The sequence below is a fragment of the Gossypium arboreum genome, chromosome 4 (assembly GCF_025698485.1).
Source record: "Gossypium arboreum isolate Shixiya-1 chromosome 4, ASM2569848v2, whole genome shotgun sequence".
Lineage (NCBI taxonomy): Eukaryota > Viridiplantae > Streptophyta > Magnoliopsida > Malvales > Malvaceae > Gossypium > Gossypium arboreum.
The window spans coordinates 109,439,974-109,458,458 of NC_069073.1; the positions used below are offsets into that span (position 1 = coordinate 109,439,974).

The 18,485-nt window shown below is 29.5% G+C and overlaps 2 protein-coding genes across 7 annotated transcripts; both read right to left on the reverse strand.

Annotated features, from left to right (window-relative positions):
- Window positions 1-1,300: 1,300 nt before the first annotated feature.
- On the reverse strand, window positions 1,301-3,171 carry LOC108458268 (uncharacterized). The gene has a single exon (XM_017757601.2). The coding sequence runs from the start codon at window positions 2,730-2,732 to the stop codon at window positions 1,500-1,502; it is 1,233 nt and encodes a 410-aa protein (XP_017613090.1). The 5' UTR covers window positions 2,733-3,171; the 3' UTR covers window positions 1,301-1,499.
- Window positions 3,172-12,082: 8,911 nt separating this feature from the next.
- On the reverse strand, window positions 12,083-15,672 carry LOC108457832 (uncharacterized protein PB18E9.04c-like). 6 transcript variants are annotated; one of them, XM_053026471.1, is made up of 5 exons: window positions 15,203-15,672; window positions 14,939-15,080; window positions 14,040-14,154; window positions 12,710-13,834; window positions 12,083-12,614 (listed from the first exon to the last, which is right to left on the reverse strand). In XM_053026471.1, exons 1-5 carry the CDS (start codon window positions 15,330-15,332, stop codon window positions 12,594-12,596), a joined length of 1,533 nt encoding a protein of 510 aa, XP_052882431.1. In that variant the 5' UTR covers window positions 15,333-15,672; the 3' UTR covers window positions 12,083-12,593. The 6 variants fall into 6 exon arrangements, with proteins under 6 accessions (XP_052882431.1, XP_017612482.1, XP_017612484.1 ...); XM_017756993.2 differs by having other exon boundaries at window positions 12,083-12,622; window positions 15,203-15,671; XM_017756995.2 differs by having other exon boundaries at window positions 12,083-12,622; window positions 12,710-13,774; window positions 15,203-15,670.
- Window positions 15,673-18,485: the final 2,813 nt, after the last annotated feature.

An 18,485-nucleotide genomic window follows, 5' to 3' on the forward strand; every position in this document is an offset into this window, starting at 1 on the left:
TAGCTATTTTACATTCATTTTTGCACCAACAAGCCAAGACAGACTAGGACTCTTCAAGCATGGAACTCATGTAGAAGACACGAAGGCCAACTAAGATTCTTCAAGACTTTGCTGCACATACTTCCTTCTTGATAAAAGACTCTTTTAAGGACGTACTACATACATTCCTCGTTGAAAACCTTATCTCATTTTTATCATAATATCCAAAAAAATCAACTTGGAATAGGACTCATCTCTTCAACTGAAACAATGTCATGATTGCATAAGACTCTTCTCCTTTGTTGATTTATGCTTACTTAAATAAGGATAAATGTCTTCTTTAATTTGCAGATAATAAAATCACTTCCTCTTTTTCTTTTTTTTTTTTTTTGCTGAAATCATAAACGATAAATTACATAAGTTAATTTTAATATTATGTTGACTTTATCATATTAAAATTTATATGTAAATTTATTTAATTATCCAAATAATATTCAACTAAGATAATTATTTAATTTATTTTTATTTTAGAGTCAATTATTTTATTTATTCATCCAATTAAATAATAATCTAAAAATTAAATAAACTCCAACCCATCCCTTATTTTACCTAAAAAATGTGATTATTGCAGATAATAATTCATGAGATTTGTAAATTTATCTATTAATTCTAAGTTTGTCCAAAATTATAATCATCAAGCTGATATGTAAATTGGACATTATACCATGACTCTACACTACAAACAACACCGTAGCAAGAACATTTGGAGAGATTAGCAATGACAAATGAAGCATGTCCCAAGAGAAGAGAATTTGTTGCCCATTGGCTCGTCAAGTAGAGTTTGTCGATCAATAGGAATTTATTTGTGTATAATGAGCCATTGCCAATTGATATCTATTTGTGTTGGTGTTTTTGGAAGAGGAGCAGAGGAAGAAAACAAGACAGAACAAGGCAGTATCTTGCTCACAAATGTGCAGCAAGGGAGCTATGGCTTCAGCTCATTTAGCTCAAATTTTTAATAAGAAAAACAATACATATACAGTCAACTACATCCCCTAAACATCCACCTAACACCACTAAGTTACATTGGAATTTATGAAAACATTACTTGCACACATAGGTAATTAAACTGATTTATCAGTCTATCAGCACCTAATTACATTAAATGCTATACCAACTTAGTTCATTTTGAACTAAAAAACTAAAGTAGTGCTTGAAGTAACAAAATGAACACCAACTTGAACTTTAGCCAACATAAAAAAAAAAAAGAAAAAAAGAGTTAGCTATAATTTATTTGAGGTGTCCCAACAAGAGAGTATCATGAGCTTTAACTAGACCATTTCATTAAGAGAGAGATTAAAGATCACAACTATATTTACTACTTTCTATAACTTACCCTTACCCGGTCTCGATTCACATTTAATTTATAATGAGAGGCCCTTGAATTGGGGCACAACATTTTGACGCTTAACTATAGGACAATCTGTTTTGATTGAATAAGCTTCACCATCACTTTCTTTTTAAGAACTATACACATGTTTACACAAAACACAATTTTCTGCCATTAATCTTCCCATTACACTTCCCTCTTCAACCATTAATTTGCTACTTTGCTTATTCCAGAGATGTACTCCATATGTTTGCCTCTTTAGCTGCAACACCTTAGCTTCTATCCACCTCCACTCAGCGCTATCGTTAGGCAGCTTAAAGAGGCTCCCTATTTTCATCCAATCAACAGGATAAAAAGCCATAGGTGGTAAGATCGTAAAATTATAACCAGCTCTCCCTTCTACTCCACGAACCACCCTGGAAACCATATAGGGCCCATTGTGTCCCCATTTGTTCCCATCAAATGTCAAAGCAAATTCCTCAATGAACTTGAGTACGAGTGGATGGTTCATATCAAAGACCAGCACTGCATTGTTCAATCTTGTCCAGTTCTTAGACACCACATCAATGCTTTGTGCTCCAATTGTGTTCTTCAACCCTTTAAAACTCCTCAGCACTATGAAGTCCGTGTCTAAGTAAACACCACCGTACTTGTATAGAACAGCAAGCCTCAATAAATTAGATAGATTCTGAGCCAATGGAATCTCACCAGGGTCCTTTTTCCCACTCTTCATATCATCAAGCCAAGCTTCAGCGGGTGTGTTCTTCACCAGAAATGGGAAGTCTGGGGCCACTGCTAGAACTTTGAAACCACGATCAAGCAACGGTTTCAGGATCCTGTAACCTTGTACTGAGTCCATGGTTCTGGATAGAATCATCAAGCAACCATTAGGATGAGCTTTAAAAACGCTTTCCACTGCCATGATTTCCCTTCTTCCAAAGGACCCTACCTTGGCAATCCATGTCATGAAGAAGTGAACCTCGCACCCATGGTTGAAGAATTCAAGAACTCGGCCATGGAACTTCTTTGTCAACTCATCTGACATGAAAACCTCATGCTCTGGCAGTCTTCTTCTCCTGAATTTCCCAATCCCATGTTCATTATCGACCCTGATGATCTTGTTTTGTGTAGAAACAGTCAATGGCAGAGGAAAAACAACATTCCTCTTGAAATTTCTTACAACTTTCGGACTCTGCAACACCTGGTAATCACGTTTCTGATTGAAAGCAGCCGATTCAAGTGATATTTTAGAAACAATACTATCTGCCAGCATCGAAAACATTAGAAGAGCAAACAAGATCATAAAAACAACAGGCGATTTGGATCGATTAACAACCCGGCAGCCAAAACTTTTGGCTGCCATCAATATGGGGTGTTGAAGAGGGTGAAGCTATCTAGATATTCAGAATTTCAAAGGCTTGTTAGAGCTGAAGATAAACCTGTCTGGAGGTCAATGGGAAGAGATATTTTATAAGTTTACAAAAGAGACACATCCCAAAGGAAGCGAGTCCAATAATATAATATACGAAGCATCGTGTGTTTCTTCACTTTCATTTGTATTACCTTTTTGTTATTTTTTGGGTCTAAAAGAGATGGAAGAAACAAGTGTAGGAGTAATTTTAATTGATAAAAATTTGACATATGGTATGCCTGAAAAAATGCCATAAACCAGTTGAAAAGAACCAAGTGAGATGGTTAACAATTTCTTTGGTCTTTTTCTTCTTTTACGGGAGGCATCATTTTACGGAGAAAGATGGGTGTGATAGTGTTGGGACCTTCTTTATGATGTATGACTACAAATTTTAGATAAAAAAGTCTAAACTGGAACGGTCTTTATATCAATTAGCGACGTGGGGGCGGTGTGGCTAGAGATTCTCGACGTAAGGTAGAGGTCAATTATTGACAACTTGCCCATGTTCTCAACACTCTTTATTGGCTTAATGTCTCATGTGTTATTTTGAAGCAAATGTTCGAAATATGCAGGCCCTTGATTGAAACCTTAATAAAATTTGGATGAGCTTCTGAACAGTTAAATTTTAAAATCATATTTGGTAAAAGTTGAAATGTGTGGGTTAAAGTTTCATTATATATATATAAGAAATCATATATTGTGTCTTCGGTCCATATTTATTCTAATATAGATATAGTTATATTCTATCTATTTATTTATTTATGTATTGTAATAGTTTGATTTTTGTCATATAGATATATCGATATATTAATTATAATTGTAATTTTATTGGTGCTTCCTACTTATTCATCATTCTAATATAAATAATATGTGTGCTCCTAATTTAATTTGATGTCATTTGGATATTAGTTTGACTGTGTACAGAAAGTTTTCAAAAGGAAATATACAGAAGCATCATATATTTTATTATTATATGAAATAAAAATATTACATAATAATTAATTATAAACCAACACTAATAACTTTCAAGTTTTGAATTTAAAATTTAAAGATGAAATTTATTAATATTTATTTATAATCAAGTATTATTTAATTATAAATCATCCATATAAAATATCAAGTTAAAACAAAGAAAAGGCAGCCAAGGATTTAGAAGATTGCATGCATGCGACCGAAGGTTTCTGTGTACCTTTTTTTTATTTTTTAAAAAAAAAAAAAAGGCCCTATATTTGACCCCCACAATTATCATAACATAATTAGGAATTAGGATGTTGGGTTGGTGGATTTTACAGCACAATTTTTTTTTCTCACCGACAAAACCAGATAATAGTTATTCCTAACAAGCCAAGCAAACCTTTTTCACATAAAAGGAAACCTAAGGCCCTGCCTTCCCTATCATTCCCTCTCTTTCATTTTATTTTTTTTCTTCTTAATATTGTTTCTAACTCAAAATGGATAATTTTTTGACTTTTTAAGTCTTTTTGAGGTTTTCTTTTATAATCAAATTTTAATTCTGGACTTTTATATTATACCCAAACTTGAGATTTATGTCATATATTTGTTTTTTTTTTTAATATAATTATTTTCTATACATTTTTAAAGTCATTAACTAATTTAAATAGTGAATATCTTTAATTATTTTAATTAAAATGTTGACATCAATTTTAAAAACATCATTCCAACAAAAAATTTATTTTATCATTACAAGTTCAAATATGTGTTTTAAGGAAAAAGTCCACATTGGCATTTTAATTTTTTTTTTTTGTTGCTTCATTACCAAGTGATTTTTTTTAATTCAAAATATCTTACTAGTGAATTTAATTGATGATATTTAACAGTGGTAACAATCAGATGTGTTTTTGAGAAAAAAATATTTACTAAAATTTATAATATTATTAGCTAGTACAAATACTAAGATTTCATTAGGATGGCAATTTAGTATAGGTTAGCACAAAGCTGGGGTCGAACCAATTAGAGCAATTTAGAAGATGAATCTAGGTTAGAAAATTTTAAGAATAATAAGATTAGTGTATGAGACTTTTAGGTATTTAGTTTAATTAGGTTCTTTTACAAAAAAAAAAAAAAAAATTGTGGCATGAATTTAAAAAAAAATTATTTTGACATGATAAGTTGAAATAAGTGTTTTTTTTTTAAAGGTCCGTGCCTCCTGTTGAAATTATTAAGGATGCTAATTAATTAGAATAACTAATGACTCAATTCCTTTTTTTCATTTCTTCTTTTAGTCATTATAAGATAATGGTAAAACCACAGTTCCAATTTCTCTATTTTACTCACATTTGTGATTTAATCTTTATATTTAATTTGACAAAACTTGGTCCTCCACTTTTACTATGACAATAGTTAAACCAATTAATTAGCATCCAATTAAAATGATGATGTGAATTCCTTTTAAAACATCTCTATATATATGCATGAAGTTGGAATAGAGACTTTTAAGAAAAAAAATGTGACATCAATATTTTAACTGAAATAATTAAGGGTATGAACTATTTAGATTAATTAATGATATTATGTAGAAGAATCAAAATATATAAAAGTAGTATAAATACCAATCCTAAAGTTCATTTTTAGAAAAAAAATTTCATAGTTTAATTTAATTAAATTGGTATAAGTGATTTTATTTATATATCTATATATAATAAAAACACCCTTGTGGCCTTCCTTTTGATGACTCAGTATATGATTATCTTCTTTTCTTTACATTATAAGAAAATATCAAATTTCAGTTCGACATAATTAAGTCTTTTATTTTATAATGTTATTAATTAATCTAAATAGTTAATAATTATAACCAACTTGAATTATGTTCTAAATGTCTTAAAGACTTTGACACATCTTTTAGGTTTGCTTTTTTTTTTTTCTTTTTTAACATTATAAGACTATAGGAAATTTTCAATTTTGGCCCTTATATTATGCTAAAACTTGGTTTTAAACTATATACTTAAATTTTTATATTATTTGATCCATCTACTTTTTATAATATAATTGGTTAGTCTAAATAGTTAATATTATTAACTTTTTAATTACAATGCCTACGTTTTCTTCTTTTTTCAAAACACTATTCCAACAACAAAAAAATATTTTATAATAATGAGTTCCAATGAATGTTTTAAGAAAAAAATCTATATTAGCATTTTCAACGTTATTTTTTTATCACATCACTATCAAGTGAATTTTTGTTATTTTAAAATGTCGCACTATTGAATTTAATAGAAGAAGCTTAATGGTGATAACAAATATACAAAATATATAGATTTCCCCTCCTTTGCAATCAGTTTTGCAACAACATCCACTACTCTAGTTAATTGTCTACCCCTTCCAAGTGTGATTTCTATGTTATGTATAGCCGTGCCTAAGGGCATATCGATTGAAGTAGATTCTTCTTTTGATCGATCAATCAAAAACCCTTTTGAAACTTTAATATAAATATAATAGTATTTTGTATAACAAATTTTATATGTAAATTATTTTTCTTATGTTTCTACTATAAAAAAATATATATATATATATATATATATATATATCAAACGTATTCTTGTTTTCATTATTGAAAATATTTTAATTTATTTACCAAACTTATAATATAATTTTCAAAATATAGATAGAAAAGCCAAAGGGTTAACAATATAATAATTGATATTGGTCCCTAATCTTATTCAAGGTAGATGAGAAGTCACTTGGTATATATAACATTTATGTATCATACAATTATTGTACTATAAATTATAATAAAAACTAGTGAGGGATGATTGCAAAATAACATATATTTGGTACCAAAATTATTCGCATGCAATCATTTTTTCCTCCTCCATTACTTTATCATATATATGTATATGAAGTTGAGTTGTCCCTTTAGTAATTATGATCAACCCATGCCTCTACTTCAAATTGTCTATCTAATCTCTAATTTTATAGACCAAAAAACACAAGCTTTTCCATTAGTAGGTGTTGATGAGTTTGGTGGTGCTAAAATGTGAATTAAACCAATGTTTCGATTTCAGGTTATCTTTTGAGGTAGATGGATATCCGGTTAATAAATTATAATTTGAGATATCTTTAAACAATTGTTAATGCATTTTTCTTTTATTTTCCTAATTGGTAGGGATGGATATGACTTGGTTCGATTAAAATTTTTGAATTAATTGAATCAAGTTGTTTAATTTTTCAAAATTATTTTGAATAATTAATTCTATTTTTTAGTTTAAATCAAATTGAATTTTTAAGATCAAAAGAAACTAAAAAAAAAACAAATAAAAAATTGATCTGTATACCTCTTGAGTTCCTATCAATTTCAAAAATGAATGAATTGGTATATCTAAAAAATTATAAAATAATTCAAATGAATTTGTTTGATTAAATTTAATTCAAATTTCATTAATAAAAATTAAAATTAAATTAAATAATTAAAATCAACATTATTGAGAGTAATTCAATATTTTGATTCAATATCAACCCCAGTATAGTGTTTTGGTAGGATAAGCCCACACCTCACTGCACATTCACGATGAATAGCTTTTACAATTTGTCATCTTTTCCAATTATCTTATAGAATGGGAGGGATGTTGGGTTGTTTTATTAGGAAACTAGGTCGTATGATTAAATTATAGTGTATCTAACATGGAAATTATCCTGAAAATGGGGCTCACACAAATTCCTTTTGCCTGCACCTTTCTTACTTACGGCCACCCACAAAATATATATAATGATACCACACATTCATCAACAAAAGGAGTTGCCTACAAAACTTCAATGTAGATGATGAAAAAACCCTAAAATTACGGAATAAAAAATATAATTTTTCGTAAGTGTAGTTTGTAGGAACGATAAAAAGATGGGTAGATTTGAAAATGTATAATTTTGAATTAATACACAGATTTCTTTCATTTTTTTTCTTTTCGTCATTTCAATTGTGAATGATTGATTTTTATGCATTAGGATAGAAAATTATCTTCCCTCCTATTTTCTTTCATCGCTCTTTTTTTCTCTACCAAGCACATTTAAAATTTATTTTCTTTCCATTTTCTTCTCTCATCCTTTTAGTTTTTCACCCAACCAAACACACCAAAAAAAAAAAAAGTATGAATTTAAAAGTATTTACCATGGAAAAGAATGTTGAGAACCATATATATATATATATATATATATATATTACAATGAATTTTTTAAAGAAATAAAAGTTAATTGAACCAAACATCTAAACTGTAACCATCATTTTAAATAGATCTCTAAACTTCAAATCATTCTAATTACATTGCAAACTATTGAGATTATATTAATTAGTTCATTTCATTACTAAAATAGCTAATTTAACTCTTAAATGGTACGTTAGATCTTATATGACATAATTTAAAATGAAAACTTTAAGAAAAAATGAATATTGTAAAAAAAAGATTTTTAAAAATTTTAATTTATGTGGTTTTCAAAACTTTTATATAAGTTTTATCATTCATTTTTTTCTTTTTTATTTTCAGTTTTGTTTTATTTTCAGTTTTAGTTTTTACTTTTGAAATTATTTGTCAACATTTTAATTTTTAAAATTTAGTTATATAATATTTGACATGTCATTTAACAGTTGAATTACTAATTTCAATAACGAAAGGACTTAATTGATATAATATCAATAGTTTACATTTTTTGTCTTAAATAGAATTAAATTAGATTGTGTTTAATTTTAGTTTCAATTAATTTGAATTTTTTAATTTAATTTAAATTTTAAAATTTTGTATTGATTTATCCACTCATGTTTGGTTTTGAATAATAATAATAATAAATTTTTTATTTGAAGTAAAATTAGAATTTTTTTAGACAAATAAAAATCAGCTTTAAGTAAGAATCAGTTTGGAGTAAAAGGCTTAATGTAAAAAATTCAAAGCTCAAATAGATTATTTGTTTTAAAAGCCCAAATTGATTTGTTTTTGAAGCCCAATATTTAATCTTAAACCCAATTGGTTTTAGTCCAGTCCAAGGCCCATTTTTGAGTTATATTGAGCCCAAAGGCCCATCTTTTGTTGAATTTGGAGCTAGGGTTCTAAACCCTAATTTAATGTGGGCATCCATGTGGGGAGACATAATGAACCAGTCTTCATGTAAAACAGAAAGTGGAAGTAGTTAAAATGGACAAACAGAATATGAAGGTTCCTAACAGATAAACAACATCAAAATTGACTAATCAACTCCAATATTTTACAGACCATATGAGATGAATTAACTTCATGGAAAGCAAGTTGCGAATCCATTAAGTCAAGATGGCATCATAGAGTTATGCAAATGTTGGCTGAGAGTCAACAGAAGTTAGTAGTTGTTGTTGAGATTATTAGAGTAACAAATTATTCATTTATGTTAGATTAATATAATTTGATTGTGTTTTATTCAAAAAAAAAATTATTGACTAAACAAAAAATTTGCATTTTAGAAGTTAATAATAAATTTTTAATAGTTGACCGTTAAATTTAACTGTAACTAATTTTTTCTAGTTAAAGCCACCTCATATCACAACCACGTGTGACATGTGGTAAAAATTATAAAAATAAAAATCAATAAAAGTTATAAAATTATTATTTTTAACAAAAGAGTTAAAATTATAAAAAAATTGTAAAATCTTATAAAAATCATAATATATATATATAATGCATCAAAAGATCCTTTAATCATTGACTATTAAAGTTAACTACCACCAATTTTTATTTAACTAAAGCCATCATGCATTATAGCACAGTGTGACAAGTGGTGAAAATTGATAAAAATTAAAAATAATAGAAGTTATAAAATTTTATAATTTTTTATGAATTTTATATTTTTTCTTTACATTTTTATACTTTTCTTACAAATTTATAAAATTTTTATATATTTTTTATATTTCTATTTATTTCTATAATTTTTATAATTTTTATAATTTTTAAAAAATTAATTATTTTTATAACTTTTATTGATTTTTACTTTTTATCTATTTATTTGCCACATGTCACATTATGGTTGTGACCGTGGTGGCTTTAACTAAAAAAAGTTAAGGGCGATTCAAGTACCCAATTGAGTAAAAAAAAAAAAAAGCAAGGGCTTAATTATTTTTTTTGAAAAAGTTTGAGGGTCTTTTTGATACATTTTGAAAGTTTAGATATCCAATTGAGTGTAAAAAAAAAAAAGCAAGAGTTTAATCAGGGGCGTAGCTAGGGGCTGGCAAGGGCTTGACCCCTAAAATGAAAAATTTTCCATTTAGGCCTTTTAAATTTTTTAAAATTTTAAATTAGTAAAGGTAAAATTACACTTTGACCCCCTAAAAATGATTTAAAAAATTTGATTCAATCTTTTAAAAATTATAAAGATATAGGCTATTCAAATGGTAAAATTGCATTTTTTATAATGTAAAAGTTAAAATTTAATTTCGGCCCCCAAAATTTTTTTGCCTTCACCATTGGGTTTAATTGTTTTTTTTTTTTGAAAAAGTTTGATGGTCTTTTTGATGCATTGTGAATGGTTAAGTACTCAAGTGAGTGCAAAAAAAAAAAATAGAGGCTTAATTGCTTTTTTTTAAAAAAAGTTTGAGGACTTTTTACACAATTAAGTCTTTTTCTTTAATTTTTCATATCAATTTTATGATTCATATTTGAGATTTGTGATTCTTTCTCAATAATATTATTTTCTTAAATTTGAACAAATAAATTATTTTATTATAAGGATTAAATTAAATTAATTAAAATTAGAATTAAAATTTATTATAAAATTTACATGAAAATTATTATTTTAATTACAATTCAATTCCAAATAAAAAAATTAATTAACACAACCATAAAAACTTTAAAAACCTCTTGCCTAATTAAACAATTGATTTTTCTTTGAAATGAATGGGAAAAAGTTAAATGAATGATGTCTTAAGCATTGACGTAGGGGTTAGGTAGAGCTGTTTAGGGGCTTGGTGGCCCATTTAGCCTGGTCCAATATTGGAACCTGCTTAGATGAAAGGCTCGGTTGATGTGATCCGAATATAAATAAAATGGTTTTTAAGTATTTTATTTAATTTTAGCTATAAAAGTATATTATCATTTTAAACAGTAATATAGTTTTTTTTTTGGCATGTTAAGCTAGCCTCAACTCAGTAAGAATGTACAAATTTCGGGTAAAATCGAATTGATTCGGTTAATTGATCGAATTTGGTTAATCGGTAATAAATAATATTATAATATATAAGTATTACGTTAGTCAGTTCGGTTAATTTTTTTAAAATATAAATTAATCTATCGGTTAAGTCGGTTAATTTTTGATATGTTTTATACTTGTTTTAACCAAAAATAAAAAAAAATATATATATAAATTTTGGTTAATTCGAATACCTGACCGGATTAACCGAAAAAATTCGATTTGGTTAATTTTTTTAAAAAATTTTTGATTCGGTTAACGATTAATAGTTTAAAAGGGTTGATTAATTCGGTTAATGATAGTTCGGGTCAGTTAACCGGTCGGTTAACCAATTAAAACCCCTACAACTCAGCCCCAAACATGGCATTCTTTTTTTAAAATTAAGTTTTGATCAGGTCGAGGGTAAAGATAAATTTCATAAGTAAAACTATAAAATTTTAAGGCTAAAATTAAATAATTTCATGTTAAAATATCTTAAAATAAATTATTAATTTTCTAAAGGAGTCAAATATAATTTTCCATTTAATCAACAATTAGAAGAATAAAATAAACGATTGCTAAAAGAACAGGTGAAGTGATTAAATAACCTATACAAAATAGAATAGCATTTTACGAGGTAGTTAATATTTTATTTCGGTGGATATATATAGTTATCAATATGTATTAATATTGATCTATTTCAATGTATGATTTTGAATTTATCCTATTTTTGAAAAATATTATAAGAGCCTTTGTTCAAATGAATGGGTTTGAGAAAGATTAATTATTTTGTAAATCCTTTTAATATTACTTATTTGTTAGTTAATCCTCTAACTTTGTTACTTAAAATTTTAAATAAAAAATTTATAAAGGTCATATATCTCTATTGAAATTGTAAAAGACTTTTTAATAATAATGTCTCACCTTTATCTTTGCACATTAATATTTATAGTTAATTTTCATTTAGATTCAAACTTAAAGATAACATTATTAAAAGGACAAGTTCAAACCTCGAATATGAACTATAAAACATAAAAGATACCAAAAAAAAAATGTTTCAAGGTGAATGGAAGTTCATATTTTTTTATAGCAAAACTTCCATTGATCATATAACATAGACAATAAATTGGATGATCCAATTCGGAAGAAAGATTTTAAGTTCTGAGTTGGGATTTGGGAGAATAATTCCTTTTTATACCTTGAGCAAGGTAGGAGTAGCATATCTAGTACCAGGAATCAAAGTTTTACTATAAAATAGTGGTTCTTTTTTCCCCCTCAAAATCTAAGCTCATTCTTACATTAATGTACTGAAGTACTATCCCTGCACTAACAGATTACATAAATTTGAAATGCTCCATTAACCATCAGCTTCTTTAAGAAACAGGTTGTTTCTTCATCATCATGCTGCCTGAGCTTCCCCCGACATATATTAATTTGGATGGAAGTGTTTCCCTTGCTCAGCTAACATGCTGGCTGGTTGGAGAGGAGATTCCTCTCTCGCTACTGATATCATTGTCTTCCATTTCACTCCCATCCATAAAGAATGAATTATTGTTGACACTTGGCTCAGAGCTGGCAGTGCTGCTCGTGGCAAGAGGAGAATCACAAACACTTAAAGTCCTGCTCTTTGTGGATCCGGATCTCACACTATATATGGAGGAAGCTGGAACATTTGTCATAAGCTTATGACCTGAAATACTTCGCCTGATATCCTGCACGAGAAAAGATCGATATAAAAAATCTTACTATCAACAAGAATCAAGTAAACAAAATGCATTGATGTAATGCAAGAGATCTACCATGTGTCTCATAGCCATATCCAGAGACTTTTTGGAGAGTGTTCTCCCGAATCCTGAGCTATCGAGAGAAGTAGATAATTTTGCGGTAGGGTTGTTTCGATGATTGTCATCTTGTTTTGGGGGTACCAGTTTCCTCATATTTACCACTCTCTCAACCATCTTTGTCCCAATCACTACTGGACTTTCGTTGTCACTGCCATTGGCATCTGCTCTACGCACAGAACGAATGGAGCTCCCATTACCAAAACTGCCACTTGATGCCCTACTTCTAGCAGGCGAGCAGGACTGGCGTCTTGGTCTTCCACTAGAATTGGCCTCAACAGAAGATGATCTGGCACCAGGTGCTGCTGGCCTCCCCCGTGAGGCTGATACCGGTCTTTCTGGCAATGATGTCCTTAAATTTGGTGGTGTTTCAAGCGAAAATCCAGGCATCTCAGATGCTTTCCAAGGCCTAGACTTCACGGTTGGAGATGTGCCCCGTGATTGTACTGAGCTTTTTGATGTAGTGGCAGCTGATGGTTTTGTTATGGAAGACGCAGCAGTACCTGATTTTGTAACAGAAGATGTAGCAGGAGCTGATTTCATAAGTGAAGAAGTAAGGGAAGCTGATTTCGGTATTGAAGATGTAGTGGAAGCTGATCTTGTTACTGAAGAGGATCGACCAGAAGGTGCAGATGCAATAGGCGTGGTAGATGAGGAAGCTGGTCGACGTGTTGGCGTAGATGATCTTGATGTCGACTTGGAAGCAGGCAAAGAGGGCCTAGCAGTTGGCGTTAAAGAACGTGGAGCAGATCTAGTTGGAGTTGAGGATCTTGCTGTAGAAGCAGCAGGCTTTATGGAAGGCAAGTTGGCTCGTGATGTAGGAGTAGAAGACCTTGAAGGCTTGGTTGTCATGGGAAGAGTGGGCCGACCAGTAGGTGTTGCAGGTCTACTAGCAGATTTTGAACCCCCGGAAGAAGATGGCCTTCTATTTAGAGTACTGGAAGAGATTACTCCGGCTGACGGAGCTTGTTGCTTTAAGGCAAGAGTGCTCTTCAAAGCAGGTTCCTCCGGGAGATTTGCCAGCTGAAACCCCAAGGCAAGATAAATTTGCAAGATATGACAAATAGGGAAGTAGCAAAATCTCTAACAACCAAAGAGCAAAAAAATCCAGTAAATTGTCAAAACTTGACAACCATAACACATGCCAAAGAGATTTAGTGCCCCAGTATGACATGATAGAAACTGAAACTCCTATTACAACTCAATTTTGGCAATCTGGACAGGCTCATCACAGCAGAAGGAAAAGGGTTGAAAGCATTCAGAACTCAAATCACATAAGAGTTCTTACCCTTGTTTTCAGTGCAACTGGACGAGCATTAGACATCCCAATCTGGCTCATTAGAGTCTTCTGTGATTCCATTTCCAAAGAGGGAAATAGTGGTGTACCAGGTGGAGTAAGAAGCCTGAAGACAGAAGATATCTCCCATTAGTACTGACTACAGAGCAAAAGAAACAAATCAACATTGAACCACAGAATTCATACGGCAACCATAAGGAAATGTAGACTGTCACAGCATTAAAATATAATTATCAAGTTTTGAAATGTCTGTTTCTCTTTCAGGGAAAAATATCTTAAACAAATTATGTTGCCAAAAGGTAAAAGCAAATTTGAAAGAGGGAATAGATCATATGGATGCCAATAGAGTTATTAGTATTAGAGAAACAACAAATTTAACATTAGGCCACATCCTTCACCTAAAAACTTCAGCCACTGGATTTTGGGATATTTACCATATCTAATCTTTTGCACTCTCACAACTTACTACCTGATGTATGATTGATATGGAGACTATAAAATAAAATCAAATAATAAATTTTAATTTTCCATTAAAAAAACCTTTTTCATGTCAAAATCCAAATTTTACAAAAAGCAAATGAATGCTTTCTTTTAAAGATTTAGAATGATGTCAAGTACTTCTCTTTATGGCTTAATTGGTACCCACACCTTTCCCCCTTAAAAGGAAGCTTTAAGATAAAATTCAAATTATTGCTCAATACAAACTTCATATTCTTTCTTTTGGTTAAAAAAAGCAAGAAAGGATATTTGATGAGCACGTAGATTCAATTATCCAAAACCTAGAGCTCCATAATAAACATCTCACTGCTCAAAGCAGAGATCGATCGTAAATTATAAGGTTAAAATGAACCAAAGCAGCTAGAGAGATATAGGATATCTTTAGCATTTACCAATCATAATCAGACTTTTCGTTCTCCGAATTCAAAAAATTATCTGCTGCAGTCTTTCGTACAGGCAAGGCCGAGACGATCTTCGATACCGGAGAACCTCCGCCACCGACGTTTCCGTTTCCGTTTACTTTTACGTTAGATCCTATTTCAAATCCAAGAACATCACTTTAGTCAACAGTCAACAAACATACAACCACTTCAAAAAAATAAAATAATCTTCCACAAGGAAGAACCTGAAAATGAAGTTAAAATCATTTAGTTTACCTAAAGGAACATTGAGTTGTTGTTCAGAGTTGTGAATGGAGAGAAGATTGTTGCTCTTCTCTTTCTCCTTCTCTCGTCTCCGCATTTCCAGGAACAAAGCTAGTTCTTCGTCTCTCTCCTTCATCACCATTATCGATCTCTAAAAACTGATCAAACACACCATAAAAGTCACCACCAAATCCTTTCTTCTTAGATCCAAACCTGAACTCCAAATTCCAAAAATTTTATAAAAAAAAAAAAAAGGGTTGGTTCAACGAAGGAGGAACTTATTAGTATTACAACGTCATTTCCGTGTGAAAGAGGGAAATGTTTAATTTTTAAAGAAAAAGTATTATTTCTTTTGTTATTTCTTTAAATTTTATTTTAGTGAATGATCTGACAACCAACAGGTGCTTGTCTGGGTTTTAGCTCAGAAGAAATTTGAAAATTTGAAGGAGGGTGTTTAGCCATTGTGAGATGTTTATATAAATTACCCTTAATTATAGAGATAATCACTAAAATGCCATATATCTTGTAATAAACCCCTTTTCATCTATATTTATACCTTAAATCTTTAAATTTAAAATTTCTTTCTATTTAAGACAAAACAAATTTCTACTGGTTTTTACATAAATAAATTAAAAAATTTATATTTTAAAATAGGTTGTGAGCTCTTTCTTTTATATTAAAATATTTTTTGTTTTTAAAATAAAATTTTATTTTTATTAAAAATATTTAAATTTATATACAGTAAAAATACGATTAATGGATCAAAATACAAATAAAAAAACCCGAAACAAGTCGCACCTGTTAAATAGGAGCGATTGCTCCTGCACTGCGTTGCCTGCATAGTCGCAAACATAATGGCATTAGCACGCAAACATAAGATTAGTTGAATAAATTTGGACAAATGATTTACCAAATCCACTAGAAAAAAAAATGAAAAAGAAAGGCCGCTGTAAATGTAAAACAAAGTATTTCAGTCGACAATCTTTAATATTACCATCAACCAAACTGGTACAGAAAACAAAGCAAAGAGATCATAAGCATCACTATTACAGGGGGCATGCAGCAGCAGATGGCGTGGGGGTGGGGGGTGTGCGATTGTGTGGGCAACGTGGGGGGCAAGAGCATTCGTGCCTACCTAATGAGCGACGACTGACAGACGCGACTGCTTTGGTATTTTTACTCATATTATGACTCGTTGACTGTATTTTTACTTGTATATAAATTTAAATATTTTTTATAAAAATAAAAAGTAATATTTTATTTAAAAAATAAAAATAGTTGTGCCTGTCAAATAGGCGCGATGAAAACAACATACTATTTTCGTAAATAATTTAATTAACAACCTATTTCAGTATATAATTTTTTAAAATTTTATTTATGTAAAAATCTTCTTTTACTTTGTTCAAGATTTTTTGGGTAAAATATAAGGTTTTTTTAAGATTTAAGAGAGGTTTGGATGGGTAGTGAAATGTATTTAATTTATTTTTATTTTACGCTAGAGTATCATTATAGTATTTAATTTTATCATTATCCTTATTTTACACTAATTATAGCTAAACGTACCATTCATCTAAACTCACCCTTAGAGTAAATTTTAGTGAGGATTATATAATATATATATATATATATATATATATATAAATTAGTTGAATTAGAAAAAGGATTTTGATACCTTCATTTGAATTCTAGTTGGGATAAACTTTTTCTATTTTAAGATTAAGTAGGGTTGGGGATAATGAATGTAGACTTTATATCTAACCTAAATAATAAATATATATCATATTACTTCACCTAATGAGTTGGGTAGAGATGCATTTTTATTAAAAGCTATGATTGCCCATTTTGTTATAGGATTTAAAATTTATTATTAGGCTGTTTTTGTAATTTGTCATAAGATAAATAAAAATATATTTAAAATTTTATTTATGTATTTTAAATATGCTCCTTATCATACTCGAATTAACATATAATGTTTAAAATGACATTAAAATTGAATTGATTCACAATTGAAGTAATAATTTAAAGATGGCTGAGTGGCAATTTAAGTAATTATGTGATAGAAAGAAGTCGAATTATGAATCATTTGAATAGAACATTCTTGAGGCAGCAGCATGGCACATGGTGGAGGATTGACTAAAGCCAACACTAAATAAATAAATAAAAAGGGGGAAAAGAATAGGTAAAAACCGCCGCAAGGTAGCGGATACTTTCCTCTCAACTTAAAATTCAAAAATAACTGGGGCATTCAAAAAATGCTTGAGTTATTAAACTCGGACAATCTCGAGATGAACAAACGATTGGCAATCCAACGGCCGTGATTTAAATTAGGGAGACGCTGGGCAACGAGCCTCGTGAATCGAGAGGCGCCGGTTGCTGCCATGCATTTTGGTTTTGTTGTTGAGCGGGCCCAACTAACCAGTCAAACTGCCTTTGATGTCCATTCTTTGGAAATTAGGACCATTTCCAAATGTTTTTTTTTTTTTATGTGAATTTGTTGAGCTATGCATTTAATCATTAACCGGCTCCCACTTTTTTTTTTTTTTTTTTTTGTTTTTCAAGTGTGACTACAAAATTCATTCAGAGGCAGGGGTAGCTAAGATCGCAGGGTCTCTTATACATAAAAATTACTTTTTTAAAATCTAAAATTAATAAAAAATTTAAAAATAATAAAAATTTAATTTATTTTTTTAGAAAAATATAAAGATATAATATATAAAAATAGTAAAATTGTAGTCTAAAATGATGAATCTAAAATAATGAAAAAAAAGAGAGTAAAAGTTCCAAACCATTAAAGAATAGTAATCTAGTAAAAAAGAAACCATAGTTACTTCCAAGGCAATCCCAATCCTAAATCCAACTTCATCGCCTTTAAGATCATCTCTTCAAAGTTGCTTTATTATCTCATGGGTTTTAGAACCTAAGGTAAAAAGAAAAAAAAAAAAATCTCTGATCGATTACTTTAAATAATTAAAAAATTATCTAAATATAATAATAGAGCAGAGCGAATAGGAATGCTGTTAAATTTATTATTGTTTCATAGTGGATAAATTTTGTCTTATCATTTGTTTTGTTTCATGATGGATGTGTAATTCTAAAACCACTATCACCCCATGCATATTAAAAGCTTTCATCATTGTTTTAATTTAATTTTTGGTATTTACTTATAGTAGACTAAATTCTAGTATTGCTCTTTGTATTTAGTAAAAGTCATAGATTTAATTCTTCTACTTTTATTTAGTTATTTTTAGTGTTTATACTTTTTAAATCTTAAAATTTCAGTCATAATCAAATAATA